General features: G+C 35.9%; 1 protein-coding gene across 1 annotated transcript in view; it reads left to right on the top strand.

Moving 5' to 3' along the window:
- Positions 1 to 16,024, top strand: part of ATM (ATM serine/threonine kinase) — a 163,905-nt gene that overhangs the window by 16,925 nt on the left and 130,956 nt on the right. The window contains 6 exon segments of the mRNA XM_028514270.2: positions 5,900 to 6,065; positions 6,595 to 6,833; positions 8,613 to 8,776; positions 12,736 to 12,905; positions 14,655 to 15,026; positions 15,414 to 15,605. Of these exon segments, the coding sequence (XP_028370071.1) occupies positions 5,900 to 6,065; positions 6,595 to 6,833; positions 8,613 to 8,776; positions 12,736 to 12,905; positions 14,655 to 15,026; positions 15,414 to 15,605 (1,303 nt within the window).

Genomic DNA, 16,024 nt, shown 5'->3' with positions numbered 1-16,024 from the left:
TTTTTAGAGAAATAGGGAGGGAGGAAGGGTGGGAGAGAAACATTGATGTGTGAAAGATACCTCAACCAGTTAGTTGCCTTTCACCAGCCCCAAACCAGGGACCTGGCCTGCAACCCAGGCATGTGCCCTGATTAGGAATGGAACCGGCAACCCTTTGGTTAGCAGGCCAGTGCTCAATCCACTGAGCCACACCAGCCAGGGCTTTTCATTGTTGAATTGTAGGAGTTCTTTATATATTCTAGATATTAATTAATCTCTTACCAGGTACCTGGTTTTCAAATATTTTCTCCCATACCATGGGTTACCGTTAACTCTGATGATCAAGTCCTTTGATGCATAAAAGTTTTTATTTGATGAATACAGTGTATCTGTTTTTCTTTTGTTGCCTGTGCTTTTGGTATTATTTTTTTTTTTTAAAAATCATTGCTAAATCCACTGTCATGAAACTTTTTTGCTATGCTTTCTTCCAAGAGATTTATTGTTTTTCCTACAGTGTAATTTTAAATAGGAGTGGTGAGAGCAGACATCCTTGTCCAGTTGCTGGTTTTAGATGGAAGTATTCAGTGTTTGGCCATTAAGCGTTCATGGTATTAGTTGTCAATACAGGTTGAGGGTGTTCCCTTCTGTTCCTAGTTGCTCATGGTTTTATGTCATGAATGGATATTGAATTTTGTTAAATGTTTTCTGCATCCGTTGAGATAATCATATAGGTTTTGTTTCTTTAGTTAATTCTTAATGTGAATTATGTTGATGAATTTTCCACAGGATAAGTCAACCTTATATTCTTGGGATATTTCCCAGTAGGGCATGATGCATTATCCATTTTATATGTTATTGCATTGAATTTGAAGCTTGTTGTTAGTGTTGGAAGGTTTTAAACTATGAATTCAATTTCTTTAATAGATAAAGGATTATGTAGGTTACATATTTCCTTTTCAGTGAGCTTTGGTAATTTAAGAATTTGTATAGTTCATCTAAGTTATTGAATGTATTGAGCATAAAGTTCTTCAACATTATTGCCTTATTATCATTTTTTTTAAGATTTTATTTATTTATTTTTAGAGAGGGAAGGGAGGAAGATAGAGAGAGAGAGAGAGAGAGAGAGAGAGAAACATCAATGTGTGGTTGCTGGGGGTCACGGCCTGCAACCCAGGCATGTACCCTGACTGGGAATCGAACTTGCGACACTGGTTCACAGCCCGCGCTCAATCCACTGAGCTATGCCAGCCAGGGATGCCTTATTACCCTTTTAACGTGTATAAGTTCTGTAGTGATATTGCATCTTTCATTATTGATTTTTGATCTTATTCCTTCTGTTTTGAGTTTAATTTGTTCTCTGTTTTCTTAAGATAGAAGCTTAGATCATTGATTTGAGAATTTCTTTCCTAATATGTGCATTCAATATAATGTTTTCTCTAAATACTGTAGTCACACCTCACAAATATTGATAATATATTTTCATTTTTCTTCAATGTATGTTCTAGTTTTTCATGAGAGTTACTGATGGACCCATAGATTATTTGGAAACATGTTGTTTAATTTCCAATTGTTTGGGGAATCTTGACGGGTTTTTAATTTTCCCTTTTATGGTTTTCAGTATAATTGTATTGTGGGTAAAGAAGATATTCTTTATACTATAAATTATTTATAATAGTTATGATTTATAACACAGAATAAGGTCCAACTTGGTGAGTGCTTCTTACGCATTTGAAAAGAATGTGTGTATGCTGGTGATGAATTATTCTATAAATGGCAATTATAGAATTGGTTGATGGTATTCAGTTCTCTAACAGACTGGTGTGGAAGTGTGAATGACAAGTTAGGAAATGCATTAGCAAATACAGACAACACTTTCAAAAGCTTTGGTTGTCAGGGGAAGGGAAAGAGGGGCCCTGTTAAAGAGGAGAATGACTAGAATATATGTAAATGTAATTGGAAGGATTTAATGGAGAGTGGTTGAATACACAGAAAATCAATTAGTATGTTTCCTGAGAAGAAGGGGTTCCAAAACAAGAACCCTAGGATTGTCTCAAGGAAGAAGATAGTTTTTCTAATAAGGGAGGAAAGAAGAAAAGTTAGAAACCTTTAGTGACTTACCTGGACAATAGTATAAAATGTGGACTCCTTTCCCAAGCCTTGGAAATGCTGCATACTTTTGCTTCTGCCTACCTCTCTGACCTGTTACCTCACTTAACTACAAGCCTACCCCCACTTTTCTGATTGCTGTGCTGTAACTATAGTGGCCATTATTTGGATTTTCTAACTAAGTGATTTCCAAACTTTTAGAGCAGTTTTATATTCACAACAAAATTAAGCACAAAATAAAGAGTTCCCAGAAATCTCCTGACCTCCTACAGGCACAGGCCCCTCCACTGTCAATATTCTGTACCAAAGTGGTAACTTTGTTTCAATCAGTGAACTTACATAGACACCTCATACCTGCGCCCCCTCCCCCCAACCCCGCCCCCCAAGCCCGGGCCTGGAAGTCCATAGTTTACATTAGGATCACTCTTGGTGTTGACAAACTAGTTTTGATAAATGTATAAATGACACTTATTCACCATTTAAGTATCATACAGAAGAATAGTTTTCACTGCCCTAAAAATCCTTTGTGCTTTGCCTGTGTATCCTTCCCTTCCCCCATTCCTAGCATCCACCGGTCTTTTTACTGAATGTCATATAGCTGGAATCATACAGGGTGTAGTCTTTTCAGATTGGCTTTCACTTAGTAATATGCATTTGTTTCCTCCATGTCTTTTTGTAGCTCGATAGCTCATTTCTTTTTAACATTGAATAGTATTTCATTGTCTGGATATACCACAGTTTAGTTATCCATTCACTTATCCATTCACTTTCTAAGGACATTTTGATTGCTTCCAAGTTTTGGCAATTATGAATAAGCCACCATAAACATCTGTTAGCAGATAAGTTTTCAGATCGTTTGGGTAAATACCAAGAAGTGTGATTGCTGGATTGTATAGTAAAAGTATGCTTAGTTCTGTAAGAAGTGGCCAAACTGTCTTCCATAGTGGCCATTGGTAGTTTGTATATTAAATATTAATAAAGCTTAATTTTTTATTTGTAATTAATTTTACTAAAAAATAAAGGGTTTCTTTATTTTGGTCTGACACTGCTAAGGATCATCTTACACACTCCTATTTAGAGAGTACAAGCCGTTAACTTGCACTTTGTCCTCTTGTCAGAGGCTACCCTCTCTATGGCTGGTTTTGTTTCATCCTTCAGTTCTCAGCTTACACATCACTGCTATTTCCTGACTGCTCTTTCTAAATTTGTTCCTCTCTTTTTTCTATCATAGCACTCTGTTTTCTTTGTAATACTTTTATGAAAATGAACAGTACACTTCTAAATAATTCATGGGTTGAAGGAAAAGTCTAGAAATGAAAGCATATTTAGAAGTGGTTGAAAATGAACATTACAACATTTCAAATTCTGAGGAATGCAGCTAAAGTTATGCCAAGAGGGTAATTTATAGCATTAAATTCCTGTGTTAGAAAAGAAGAAAGTCTCCTGGACACAGAGAACAGATTGGTGGTGGCCAGAGGTGGAATGAAGGGCAGGTGAAATGGGTAAAAAGGATTGAAAAGGACAAAGTTTCAGCTATAAAATAAATAAGTCATGGAGATGTAATGTACAGCATGGTAACTATAGTTAATAATATTGTATTGTATATTTAAAAGTTTCTAAGAGAGTGGATCTTAGAAATTCTCATCACAAGGAAAAAATTTGTAACTGTATATGGTGATGGATGTTAACTAGACTTGCTGTATTGATCATTTTGCAATATATACAAATCATGTACACCTGAAACTAATGTCAGTTATATTTCTAAAATATTAATCCTTAAAAAAAAGATCTGAAATCAATATTCTGAGCTTCTAGTTCAAGAAACTATAAAAACAAGTTCTAAAACTTCAAGCAGAAGAGCAAAAATACATGAAATTGAGAACAGAAAAAAACAGAGAAGTTAATGAAACAAAGCTAATTCCTTGAAAATATTAATACAATTTAGAAGCACTAGCAAAAGTGACTTAATATAAAAAGAGAAGACAAAAATTACTGATTTAGGAATGAAGTGGGACATAATTGCATATCCTGCAGCTATTAGAAGAAAAATAAGGAATACTTGTGAACAGCTCTATACACTTAAGTCTGACAACTGAATATCTGAATGGAGCAATTCCTTAGCAACATACTACCAAAGCTCCCCCAGTATGAGGTCCCAAACCTCATAGTTAAATTAGGTTCATAATTTAAATCTTTTAACAAGAGAAATTGGGAACAAGAAAAGGATATCTGTGCTTACCACTTTCTCAACATTGTTACTGGAGGTTCTAGTCAGGGTGGTTGGGCCAGAAAAGGAAATAAAAGGCATATATATTGGAAAGGAAGAAATAAAACTGTTCTATTTGCAGATGCCGTGCTTGTCTATGTATAAATAAAGTTCCAAGAAATCTACATTTAATGATGTTATTTGGGGTTTTATTTTCTTAAATCCAGAAACTCCCTTTTAATATGCTTTTTTACCATCTGCTCTTTGATCTTTTCCTGTTGAATTCACAGAGGAAGTGAATTCATCTGGAGGCGTGCACTGCAGTCGTTTTCAAAGTTGGACTCTACTGTTCTGAGACTTGTGTTGAATGTCTTAGACCAACTTTTTTACTACTTACTAGAGGAGTAGGTGGAATTCTTTTACAATTGGAAGCATTTCTCCCAACTAACATAAAAACCCTGAAACTTGAGCTTTAATTAGACACAATTGCATTATTAGCTTTTCCTGTTTTACCTCTCTGTTCCTGCTAAGTAGTAAGAAGGAAATGACAAAGATAACCCTTCCTCTTTTCTGATCTCTAATGTGTGTGTATTAACTCAAGTGTATACCATTATTTAGATATTGCATGTAGTGGGAAAAGTTTGGGAAGCACGGGTATAGAGTCCTATAAACTAATGTCAGATATGATAGGAATCCTTTGAAAAATCATTTTTCTATTTAAAGTTTTAGGTATTTATATTGTCCTTATTCTTTTGTATTTAAACTATTTCTGCAGAATCGTGTGACATACAGTTGAAAAGGAAGCTACCCATAGGTGTTATTACTCACTTTACTGAAGACTTTCTGATTATTTCTATGGGAAGAACATGCACTAACAACTTTGTTTTTTACTGCGTTGGGAGATAATTCTCAATACATTTCACATTTCTGCACATCTTATGAGCAGAGACACTGCTTTCTTTCCAGACTGTTTTTTTAAGTATGTTTGTATAGTGAGCCTAGGGATATAGAGATGATGATAGAGATGATTAATGGCTTCCTCCAGAGCAAAGGACAGGTTTCCTTGCTCCTTTTCCTTTTATAGTTAATAGGTCCATTAACTATAAAAAGCTTGGGGTTTCTTTCCTGTAACATAACAACTCACTGTTTACACCTATTTCACCTGTCACTCTTCAGGTTGCCTTTGGGATTAAGTAATTCATGCAAAAATGAAAGTACCCTACTATTGTGAGAAATAAATTGTCCATTATTAGTCAAATAGCATTAAAACAAAATAAAACTGTGGAATGTGCACTGTGTCAAGTACTTTGTTAGGCTTAGATGGAGAAATATAGGATTAGAGAAGTTAAGTAGCTTATCTGAAGTCTGGCTCTTGGTGTCCATTCTTCTGCCTGTTGTTCCTGCCTTGAACACAATTTATATAAAATATAATTGCATAAGGATGGAATGCCCTTACTGTATAAAAATATATATTAGCATAATTTAAACCTTTATTCTCTGTGGGATTATTAAATTTTAAACTGAATTGTGACATTTAAATTACATGATTTGATAGTTTTCTTTTTTAAAAAACATAACTAATACATTTTTGTTTCTTTGTTTTTTAAGAATTGTTTTCTGTGTATTTCACACTGTATCTTAAACCTTCACAAGACATTAATAGAGTTTTAGTGGCTAGAATCATTCAAGCTGTGACTAAAGGATGCTGTTCACAAACTGACGGATTAAATTCCAAATTTTTGGATTTTTTCTCCAAGGCTATTCAGAATGCAAGGTAATCTAACCTCTTTCTGTTTTGCTTCATTTCAATTTGATCTTGAAAGACTATGTTGTAGATTCAGTGGCTAAAAATACTACTAACTTTAAAAACTTCACTCTTTATAGTGGAACTACTGGATTCCCAAAGAAAGTATTAATATAGGTCCAACAATTGCTGAATATCCAGTATGCAGAATGGGAAATGATGTTCCTAAGTGAGAGATCTGTCTTGCTTTTCTAATGACAGGAAAACCTAAATACCCTCTAAGTAGTTTTATTTTCCACATTTTTGATGGTAATAAATAAAGTAAATTTGAGACAATATTTAGTAGGGAGAGCTAACACAGGAGTGATTCCTTAGTACCAAAGAAGAACTTTTTTTGGTTGCTCTGTAGTACTGCTGGGGTTTTATTCTGAATAATTCTGAGACTAAGGTTATTGTTTTTGAAAATTAGATTTTTTTCAGCATGCAGTTAATAACTGTCTTTAGTTTGTGTATTTTTTTCCCTTTATACCAAGTTGAACCTGTTTATTTTTTATCACAGGCAAGAAAAGACTTCTGCAGGTCTAAATCATATCTTAGCAGCATTTGTTATCTTCCTCAAGACTTTGGCTGTTAATTTTCGAATTCAAGTGTGTGATTTAGTAGATGAAATTCTTCCTGCCTTGCTTTATATTTGGACTCAACACAGACCTAATGACTCCTTAAAAGAAGTAATTATTGAATTATTTCAACTGCAAATTTATATCCATCATCCAAAGGGAGCCAAAACCCAAGAAAAAGGTATGAAGGAAGTTTTTGCTGCTTTGAATTTGCTTCATTGAAACATATAGGCTTAGGCCTGAAATCTGTATTTGGTAGAAGGTAATGACCTTCCTTTGGATTGCTGTGCTTGGTAATATTAGTCATGATGATATTTTTCATACATTGTTTTAGAATTTGAAGCTGTGGTAGCAAATCATATTATGCCTTACCATGTGTTTAGCACAATGCTAGTTATTATGAGGAATACAAACAAATATGAGATACTATTCCCTCTGGGAGTTAATTAGGCAGCAATAATTATTGCTAAGAGATAAGACACAGGCCAAGTATAAAAGAACTTCAAGAAGGGCAGGTCTTGTTTACCCACATACTGCTTTTATTAGAAGATAAAATAGATAAATGTGGACTAAAAATAGCCAATCAGGTTAGCCAGTTCCCAAGGAAGATTGGTACATGTAGTCTTCGACTTCATAGTTACTCCAGGCTCCTGTTTTCTGGGAAAACCAGAAGTGAATGACCCATTCATCCTTGGTTCCTTCACATTTGTCTTTTTATCTAGGCCCATTGAGTAGACAGGAACTTTCTTTGGTGGAACTGAGCGAGTTTCCTCACATTCAGGCTGAGTTTCCCTTTGTGCTTGCACTAGCCTTCAGACCAATTCATTATGACTAGTTTAATGATCTTATTAAGAAATCATGCTGCATTGAATAATAGCGGCTAAAATAAGAAAGAACTGTTGTAGCCACTATTCTTTTCTTCATCAGAAATAGCTGTGTGTGTTCATGAGTTCTAGTATGTATGGTTAGATGTATTAGTAGACCATGAAACCTCTGTGAGTCAAAGAAGGGTGGCTTTTCTTAGTTTTTCATCTTTTACATAGCTCTCACCAAGATGAAAATCAGGTTTGTGAGGAAATGGTATGACATGTTTAGGATTTTAGTTAGCTGCATGTTTAGGATGGATTAAAAATAGGCAGGATGATGAGGATACCAAAAATGCTAATGTAGTTTTAGGCTACAATAGCAGATTTTGTGGGTAGAAGGGTAGTTTGTTTGTTTGGGGAGTAATAGCCCATTGTTCCCCATGCTGGTCAGATCATGGTTGGAGTATGATGTTTACCGGATATTGTAAAATCAACATTTTAAGGACATAGGTTGACTGGAGTGTGTTTAGGAAAAGTGGACTGGGATGATGAGAATTGTGGATAGCATGTCATTTGTGCAATAATTGAAGGAACTGGTAAGGTGTTTTTCACTTAAACAGACATACAGAGAACTTGGTCCTCATGCAAAAGAGGGAACTTATTAACTGTATTTGCTTCATGGGAGAAAAGAAATTAGAGAAAGTTTGATTGAGATTTTTTAAAAAGACTTTATTTATTTTTAGAGAGGGGAAGAAGGGAGAAGGACAGGAGAGGAACATTGATGTGTCAAAAGAATGTCGATTGGCTGCTTCCTGCAACCCAGGCATCTGCCCACTGGGAATTGAACCTGACCTGTAGGATCACGCTCAGCCTGCTGAGCCACACCAGTCAGGGCTGATTGAGATTTCGGTTGAGTTGATTAGAGAATATTAGGTCAGCATATGGGACCATTTTTGAGCAAATACAGTTAACTGAGTGTGAAATGGACACCATTAAAGAGTTTGTCAAGGACAGTGTCAGAAGAGGCAATAGCACTGAACAGAGGTTGAACCAGATGTCTTCTAATGTTGTTTTCATTTTAACAGATGAATAATTTGGTGGGAGTTGGCAGTACATATGGAGTGTATACAAAAATTATATTTTTTGAATTATAGGTGCTTATGAATCAAAAAAATGGAAAAGTATCTTGTACAACTTATATGATCTGCTAGTTAATGAGATAAGTCATATTGGAAGCAGAGGAAAATATTCTTCAGGATCTCGTAACGTTGCCGTCAAGGAAAACTTGATTGAATTGATGGCAGATATTTGTCACCAGGTATTTGTCACATTTTGAAATTTCCTCTTAATTTTTTTTAACTGGGCTCTTAAAAACTGTGTTCTGATAAAAATCCTATAAAATTACTCTGTACATGTAACTAACTACTTTTTTCAAAATATCATAAATATTTAGAATTTCCTCTGACTTGAAAGATAACTGTTCTACATATTATGAACTTAGTAAAAGTGGTTATGAACTTTTTCATTCTTAAAATATTGCCCATATGTAATAAGATTGCCTTTGAGTTCCTCCCTAGTGTGTGGCAGGCAGCAGGCTTGGCACTTTGTCTAAATAAGAATGAGCAGAAGCACTCAGCACTTTTCTTTTCATGAAGTTTGCAGTGAACTGGGAGAGAGACAGTAATAAAAATAATCCCAATGAATAAAAATTACTTTGTGAAAAAAAAGATTGCCTAACCATAATGTTTCTTTATTTTGTTCTACTGAGTTAAAAATCACATAGCATAAAATACACTATTTTAAAGTATACAATTCAGTAGATTTAAGAAATTTCACTGTTTTACACCCATCATCTCTAATTACGGTACATTTCCCTAAACTTTGTCCTAATTCCCCACTTCTTCCAGTAACTAGCAACTAACCACTAATCTTTGTTTATCGATTTTGCCTATTTTGAACATTTTATATTAGAAGACTCATACAATAGTTGGTCTTTTTTGTCTGGCTTCTTTCACTTAGCGTGTTTTCAAGTTTACTGTAAATCAGTATTTCATGTTTTTTATTGCTGAATAATATTCAGTTGTATGGATATATCATATTTTCATTATCCATTCTTCATTTGATGATAATATTTCTGAAGTAAAACTTTTTAAACAGAGGTTTGGTTAACATCCTAGATAAATTTCACTTATCAGTATTTTCTTAATGCTAAATTTATGTTTATTTGTTTTTAAGATTTTATTTATTTACTTTTAAAGAGGGGAAGGGAAGGAGACAGAGGGGAAAAACATTGTTGTATGAGAGAGAAGCAATTGCCTCTCACACATCCCCAACTGGGGACCTGGCCCACAACCCAGGCATGTGCCTTGCCTGACTGGAAATTGAATTGGCAACCTTTCGGTTCGCAGACTGGTGCTCAATCCACTGAGCCACACCAGCTACAGCAATGTGTTTGTGTATTTTAAATATTTTATTGATTGTGCTATTACAGCTTCCCCAATTTTTCACTTTTTGGCTGCCTCACACAGCACCTTCCACTTCCCACAGGCAGTCACCCCTCCTTTGTTCATGTCCATGGGTCATGTGTATAAGTTCTTTGGCTACTCCATTTCTTATGCTATACTTTACATCCCTGTGGCTATTCTGTAACTACCTATTTATACTTCTTAATCCCCTCACCTCTTCACCCATTCCTGCATAACCTCCGCCTATCTGACAACCATCAAACTGCTCTCTGTATCTGTGATTCTGTCTCTGTTCTTGTTTGCTTAGTTTGTTTTCTAGTTCAGTTATTGATAGTTATGTGTTTATTGCCATTTTATTATTCATAGTTTTGATCTTCTTTTTCTTAAATAAGTCCCATTTAACATTTCATATAATAATGGTTTGGTGATGATGAACTCCTTTAGCTTTTTCTTGTCTGGGAAACTCTTTATCTGTACTTTGATTCTAAATAATAGCTTTGCTGGGGAGAGCAATCTTGGCTGTAGGTCCCTGTTTATCATGACTTTGAATATTCCTTGCCAATCCCTTCTAGCCTGCAAAGTTTCATTTGCAAAATCAGCTGTCAATCTTATGGGAACTCCCCTGTAGCTAACTAACTTCTTTTCTCTTGCTGCTTTTAAGGTTTTCTTTTTATCTTTAACCTTTGGCATTTTAATTATGATGTGTTTCAGTGTTGACCTGTTTGCATCCATCTTATTTTGGACTCTCTGTGCCTCTTGAACTTGGGTGTCTGTTTCCTTCACCAAATCAGGGAAGTTTTCTTTCATTATTTTTTAAAATATGTTTCCAGTTTTTTGCTCTTTCTTGTCTCCTTCTGGTACCCATATGATGTGAATATTAGAATGCTTGAAGTTGTCCCAGAGGCTCTTTACACTGTCCTCATCTTTTTTGGATTCTCTTTTCTTCTTGTTCTGATTGGTTGTTTTTTGCTTCCTGATGTTCCAAATTATTGATTTGATTCACAGCTTCCTCCACTGTATTGTTTCCCTGTAAGGTGTTCATTATTTCAGTTAGTGTACCCTTCATTTTTGACTGGATTTTTTATGCTGTTGAGTTCCTCACTAAGTTCCTTGAGCATCCTTATAACCAGTGTTTTGAACTCTGCATCTGATAGCGTGCTTATCTTCCTTTTGTTTAGTTCTTTTTCTGGAGTTTTGATTTGTTCTTTCATTTGTGCCATGTTTCTTTGTCTCTTCATTTTCGAAGCCTCCCTGTGTTTGTTTGTATGTATTAGGTAGACCTGTTAGGACTCCCTGTCTTGGTAGTATAGTCTAATGTAGAAGGTGTACTGTAGGGTCCAGTGGCACAGCCTTCCCTATTGCCCAAGCTGGGTACTCGAGGTGTATCTTCCTGGTAGCCTGAGTATACCCTCCTCTTGTAGTTGAGCCTTGATTGCTGTTGGCAGGTCAATGACAGGGATATACCCAGGCCAGTCAGCTGCAAGGACTGGCTGTGACCACTGACCACCAACCTGTGCTCTCCATGGAGGATTGGCTGCTCACAGTCAGGGTGATGGTGCTCCAATGTGGCCTGTAGCTGTCCACTGGGTTCTCAGGCTCTGGAGTTTCCCAGGTGGTGCAAGTCAGGGTTAGCCACCACCTGTATTCTACTTTGGGCAACCCAGCATGAGCTACAGTGCAGTCTGCAGATAGCTGCTACTTATGCTGGGATTGGAGGTTCCCAGGCAGAGCTAAATTATGATCCAAAGCTGGCTGCTGCTAGTGCCAGTCCTCAAGTGTTTAGCCAGTGGCAGGTGGGCTGTGAGGGCAGGCCGTAAGTTGGGTGGGGCGGAGCCTCAGGTAAACGCCAGGACAGGGTAAATAGTGTAAGCCAGATTGATGGAGTCCCAGATATGGCTCCCACCTGCCTGTTCTGTGGCTCTGTGGGCGGAATGCTCAGAAATGGTACAATGGTCTCTGCTTGCTGTTCTGTCTGTGAGAGAGCTGTCCCCTGGCTCTCACACTGACGTCAGACACTCAGTTCCTCCCTGTATGCCACTGGTGCCTTTCAAGCTGCTACCTGGGTGATGATAGAGCTCAGAGGGAATGCATCTGATTAACTTCAGTGCAGACACTTGAAAGGAACTGCCAGGGAGTTGAGTAGTTTATTTCACAGACTCCAATCCTGCTGGTTTTTGTAGCCAGAAGATATGGAGACTTTTATTCCTGGCACTAGAATCTTGGTCTAGGAGCCTGATGTGAATCTGGGACCCCTCCCAAGATACTCCTCCCAAATTTTTATCCACCACATGTGGGCTGGGGACCTGCCTGTTCTGCATCACTGCATCTCTTACCCTTCTGGATTGATGTGGTTTCTTTAGTTCTGTAGTTGTCAGACTCCCATTCAACTCAATGTCTGACAGTTCTACATGATCATTGGTCTGTAATTTAGTTGTAATTTTGCTGTGGTTGTGTGAGGACGCGAGCCCTGTTTAACTACACCTCCATCTTGACCAGAAGTCAAAATTTATGATTTCATTACTTTGAAGATGAAGTTTTTTCCTTTACTTTACATATCTTGGTGATTTTTTTGTAAATGTTACAAGAAAATAAAACTAATACTCTTCTTGGTAATATTTACTTTCTCCACAGCCATTACACTCATGTAAAATGTTTGTTACTATATTATTATATTTATATATTTCTATGATTTATTACTCTTGCTTTATGACTTCCCTTATCTTCATTTGAGGAAGAACACATTTTTTAATGAACTATTAGAAAATAATAGTAATGTAAAAAATTTTTAAGTTTTTCTTTTTTTATTTTATAGGTTTTTAATGAAGACTCCAGATCTTTGGAGATTTCTCAATCTTATATTACCACACAAAGAGAAGTTAGTGACTATAGTGTACATTGTAAAAGGAGAAAAATAGAATTAGGCTGGGATGTAATAAAAGATCATCTTCAAAAGTCACAGAATGATTTTGAACTTGTGCCTTGGTAAAATACTATTTTTCCTTTTTCAGTGTCATTTTAGTCTCATTAATTATTTTCTCACAAAGACCTCCTTTAATCTTATTAGCCAGTAGAATCCTTTAATCCCAGTGACCAGAACTAGGTCATTTGTCTACTCCCAAACTAGTCACTGGCAAAGGGGAATATGATTGCCAGGACATGTCGAGATTACCATGGCTCATCTGCTCGTTCCTGGGACCAGGCCACCTTTCTTAAGCATATTACCATAGCAGGGAATAAGGGAGAATAGCTGCCTGGTAGGTAATCACTAATGTATGCATTATGGAATTCACTTGAGTCATGCAACTCAAATCAAAGAGATTGTAGTATGGATAAGCACCTTTTAGTAGAATTGGGTTAGAAAGAAATTAAAGGTAACATTTAGAAATCGGAGTAATTTGGACTTTATGCCCTAGCAAAAGGTTATTCTTTTTTTTTAATCCTCACCCAAGGATACATTTATTGATTTAGAGAGAGAGGAAAGGAGGGAGAGACAGGCATTGATTGCTTGCCTCCTTCTGGAACTAGATCCACAACCTGGGTATGTACCCTTACTGGGAATTGAACTTTTGACCTTTTGGTGCAGGGAATGATGCTCCAACTATCTGAGCTACACTGGCCAGGGCAAGGTTACTTTTTCTTATTTGCTATGTTCTTTAGTCTCATGTAGCATTCTCATATAGCATAAATAAAGTGTGGAATTCTGTGAAATCACAAAATATTAGGTCTGGTAGGAATTTTTAGAATTCATCCAGTTCAGCCTGTTTGCTTCACTAAAAAACAATTGAAACTGAAAAAGGTTAAGTAACTTGCCTAAGGACAGTTAGAAATTTATAGATTATAGTGAAACTTATGATTAGTGTTCTTTTGATATTTACTGTGTTGATGTAATGTTTAAATATAATTGAATTATGTGGGAAAAGTGTATTGATTTAGATTCCTATTGCTTAAACTCATTTGTTTTCCTATAGTTCAGGGTTCCTACTTCAGATTCATTAATTTGTTCATTTAGTCAAGACTTATTTATTAGCCTTGATTTACGTGGCTCAGTTGGTTGTGTATCGTCCAGCAAAGCAAAAAGTCACCTGTTTGATTCTCAATAGGGCTCGTGCCTGCGTTGTGGGCTCGTTCCTGGTTGGGGTGCATGTGAGAGGAATCCAATCAGTGTTTCTCTCCCCTTTTCCCTTCTCTTCCCCTCTTTCTAAAAAAAATAAATAAATAAAATCTTTTTTTACCCAAAGAGTTATTAATTGAATACTTGTTGTATGCCAAAGATTAGGGATACAAAGATAAATTAAAGTTGCTGTTCTTGAGTAGGACACATTGTAGAGAGCTCACAGCAAATATTTATTGAAATAATGGAATTAATATTAAGGAAATGAGTTTTTTTGAAGTTTTTGTTTGTTTTCTTGGAGGAATATTGTTGGTAGAAGCACAGGGATGGGTATGATAACTCCAGAGTATAATATTAATAATTTAGTTATTCTTTAAAGTTTCCATGTAAGGGAAATATGATAGCTTACCCAGCTAGGCAGAAAGTTGCCACTTGTTGCCACTTTAGGAAGTAGAGCCCCATAAATTTTAAGAGCCAGTGTAGTGTGAGAGTAGTATGGAAAACAATGATGGGGATACTCTACTTAGGATATTGTAATAGTACTGTTTGTATATTTTCTTTTAATTTGGTAATAGAATTGAGTAATTTTCATATTAATTATGTGTACTTTTTTCTTTCAGGTTACAGATTACAACCCAATTAATATTAAAATATCCTGCAAGTTTACCTAACTGTGAACTGTTACCATTATTGATGATACTATACCAGCTTTTACCTCAACAACGACGTGGGGAACGCACACCATATGTGTTGCGATGCCTTATGGAAGTTGCATTGTGTCAAGGCAAGAAATCAAACCTAGAAGGCTCACAAAAGTCAGATTTATTGAAACTCTGGATTAAAATTTGGTCTATTACCTTACGCAATATTAGTTTTGAACAAATACAAGCTGAAAATTTTGGCTTACTTAGAGCCATAATTCAAGGGAGTTTAGTTGAGGTCGACAGAGAATTCTGGAGGTTATTTACTGGGTCAGCCTGCAAACCTTCGTGGTAAGTTGACTGTATTGTATCAGATTTTGCAGTTTTTATATTTTATATATGTATACACACACACTATACACACACACACACACACACAAATCTACCTCCCTCTCACTAAATTTTGGATTCTGTAAGTTCAGTTGAGGATTGTTAAATTTTGTTTCAGCCACTTTTATTGTTTGTTGAGATAGTCTTAGTAAATAAATAAATGTAAATTTAGTTTTAAATGTGGAGAGATTACTAAGGCCAGCATTAAAGAATTAAATGTTTAAATTTTTTATGTGTAATCTGACAGTTCATTATTTATTTGCTTAATATTCATAAACCATATTTTTTGTGATACTATGTATTTGAAGATGTTACTTTTAACATTAATCATTCTTTGTTTTGTTGTAGTCCTGTTACATGCTGTTTGACTTTGGCACTGACGGTCTGTGTAGTTCCAGAAACAGTAAAAATGGGAATGGAGCAGAATACATGTGAAGTAAATAGGAGTTTTTCTTTAAGGGAATTGATAATGAAATGGCTCCTGTTCTATCAGTTAGAAGACTTTGAAGATAGTACAGAGTTGCCTCCAATTCTTCACAGGTGATTTGAGTTCAGTAGCGTGCTGCTATTTTTTTGGTTTTGTTTTGTGAGGCTCCATCCAGTACTCTTTGATGCTAGATGGCTTTATTTTACAGTGATAATGGAGCATTTCCCAGAGCTACCCCTAAATATTAAATAGTCCCTTTGTTGTTACAGTGTTCTTTCTTTTTGTGCCTATGTCTTTGTCCTAAGAGGACAATAAAGGGGATGTGCACAAAGAATATGCATATAACTCAGCACTTATGTGTTCCATTGTGGTCATCTGAACATATATTTAACTCATGTGTATGCTAGAATCATAACAAGAGTATCTTCTGGGTGAAATATCTTAATGGGAGGATGAAATGAGAAAAAGACAAAATGGAACTGAAGGACTAGAATGGGTAGCAGCTTGCCCACTTAACCTTTCCATAGTCAGT

This window comes from Phyllostomus discolor, chromosome 6, assembly GCF_004126475.2.
Source record: "Phyllostomus discolor isolate MPI-MPIP mPhyDis1 chromosome 6, mPhyDis1.pri.v3, whole genome shotgun sequence".
Taxonomy (NCBI): Eukaryota; Metazoa; Chordata; class Mammalia; order Chiroptera; family Phyllostomidae; genus Phyllostomus; species Phyllostomus discolor.
The sequence above is the reverse complement of the archived record's forward strand: the minus strand, read 5'-3'. Positions and strand labels throughout refer to the sequence as shown.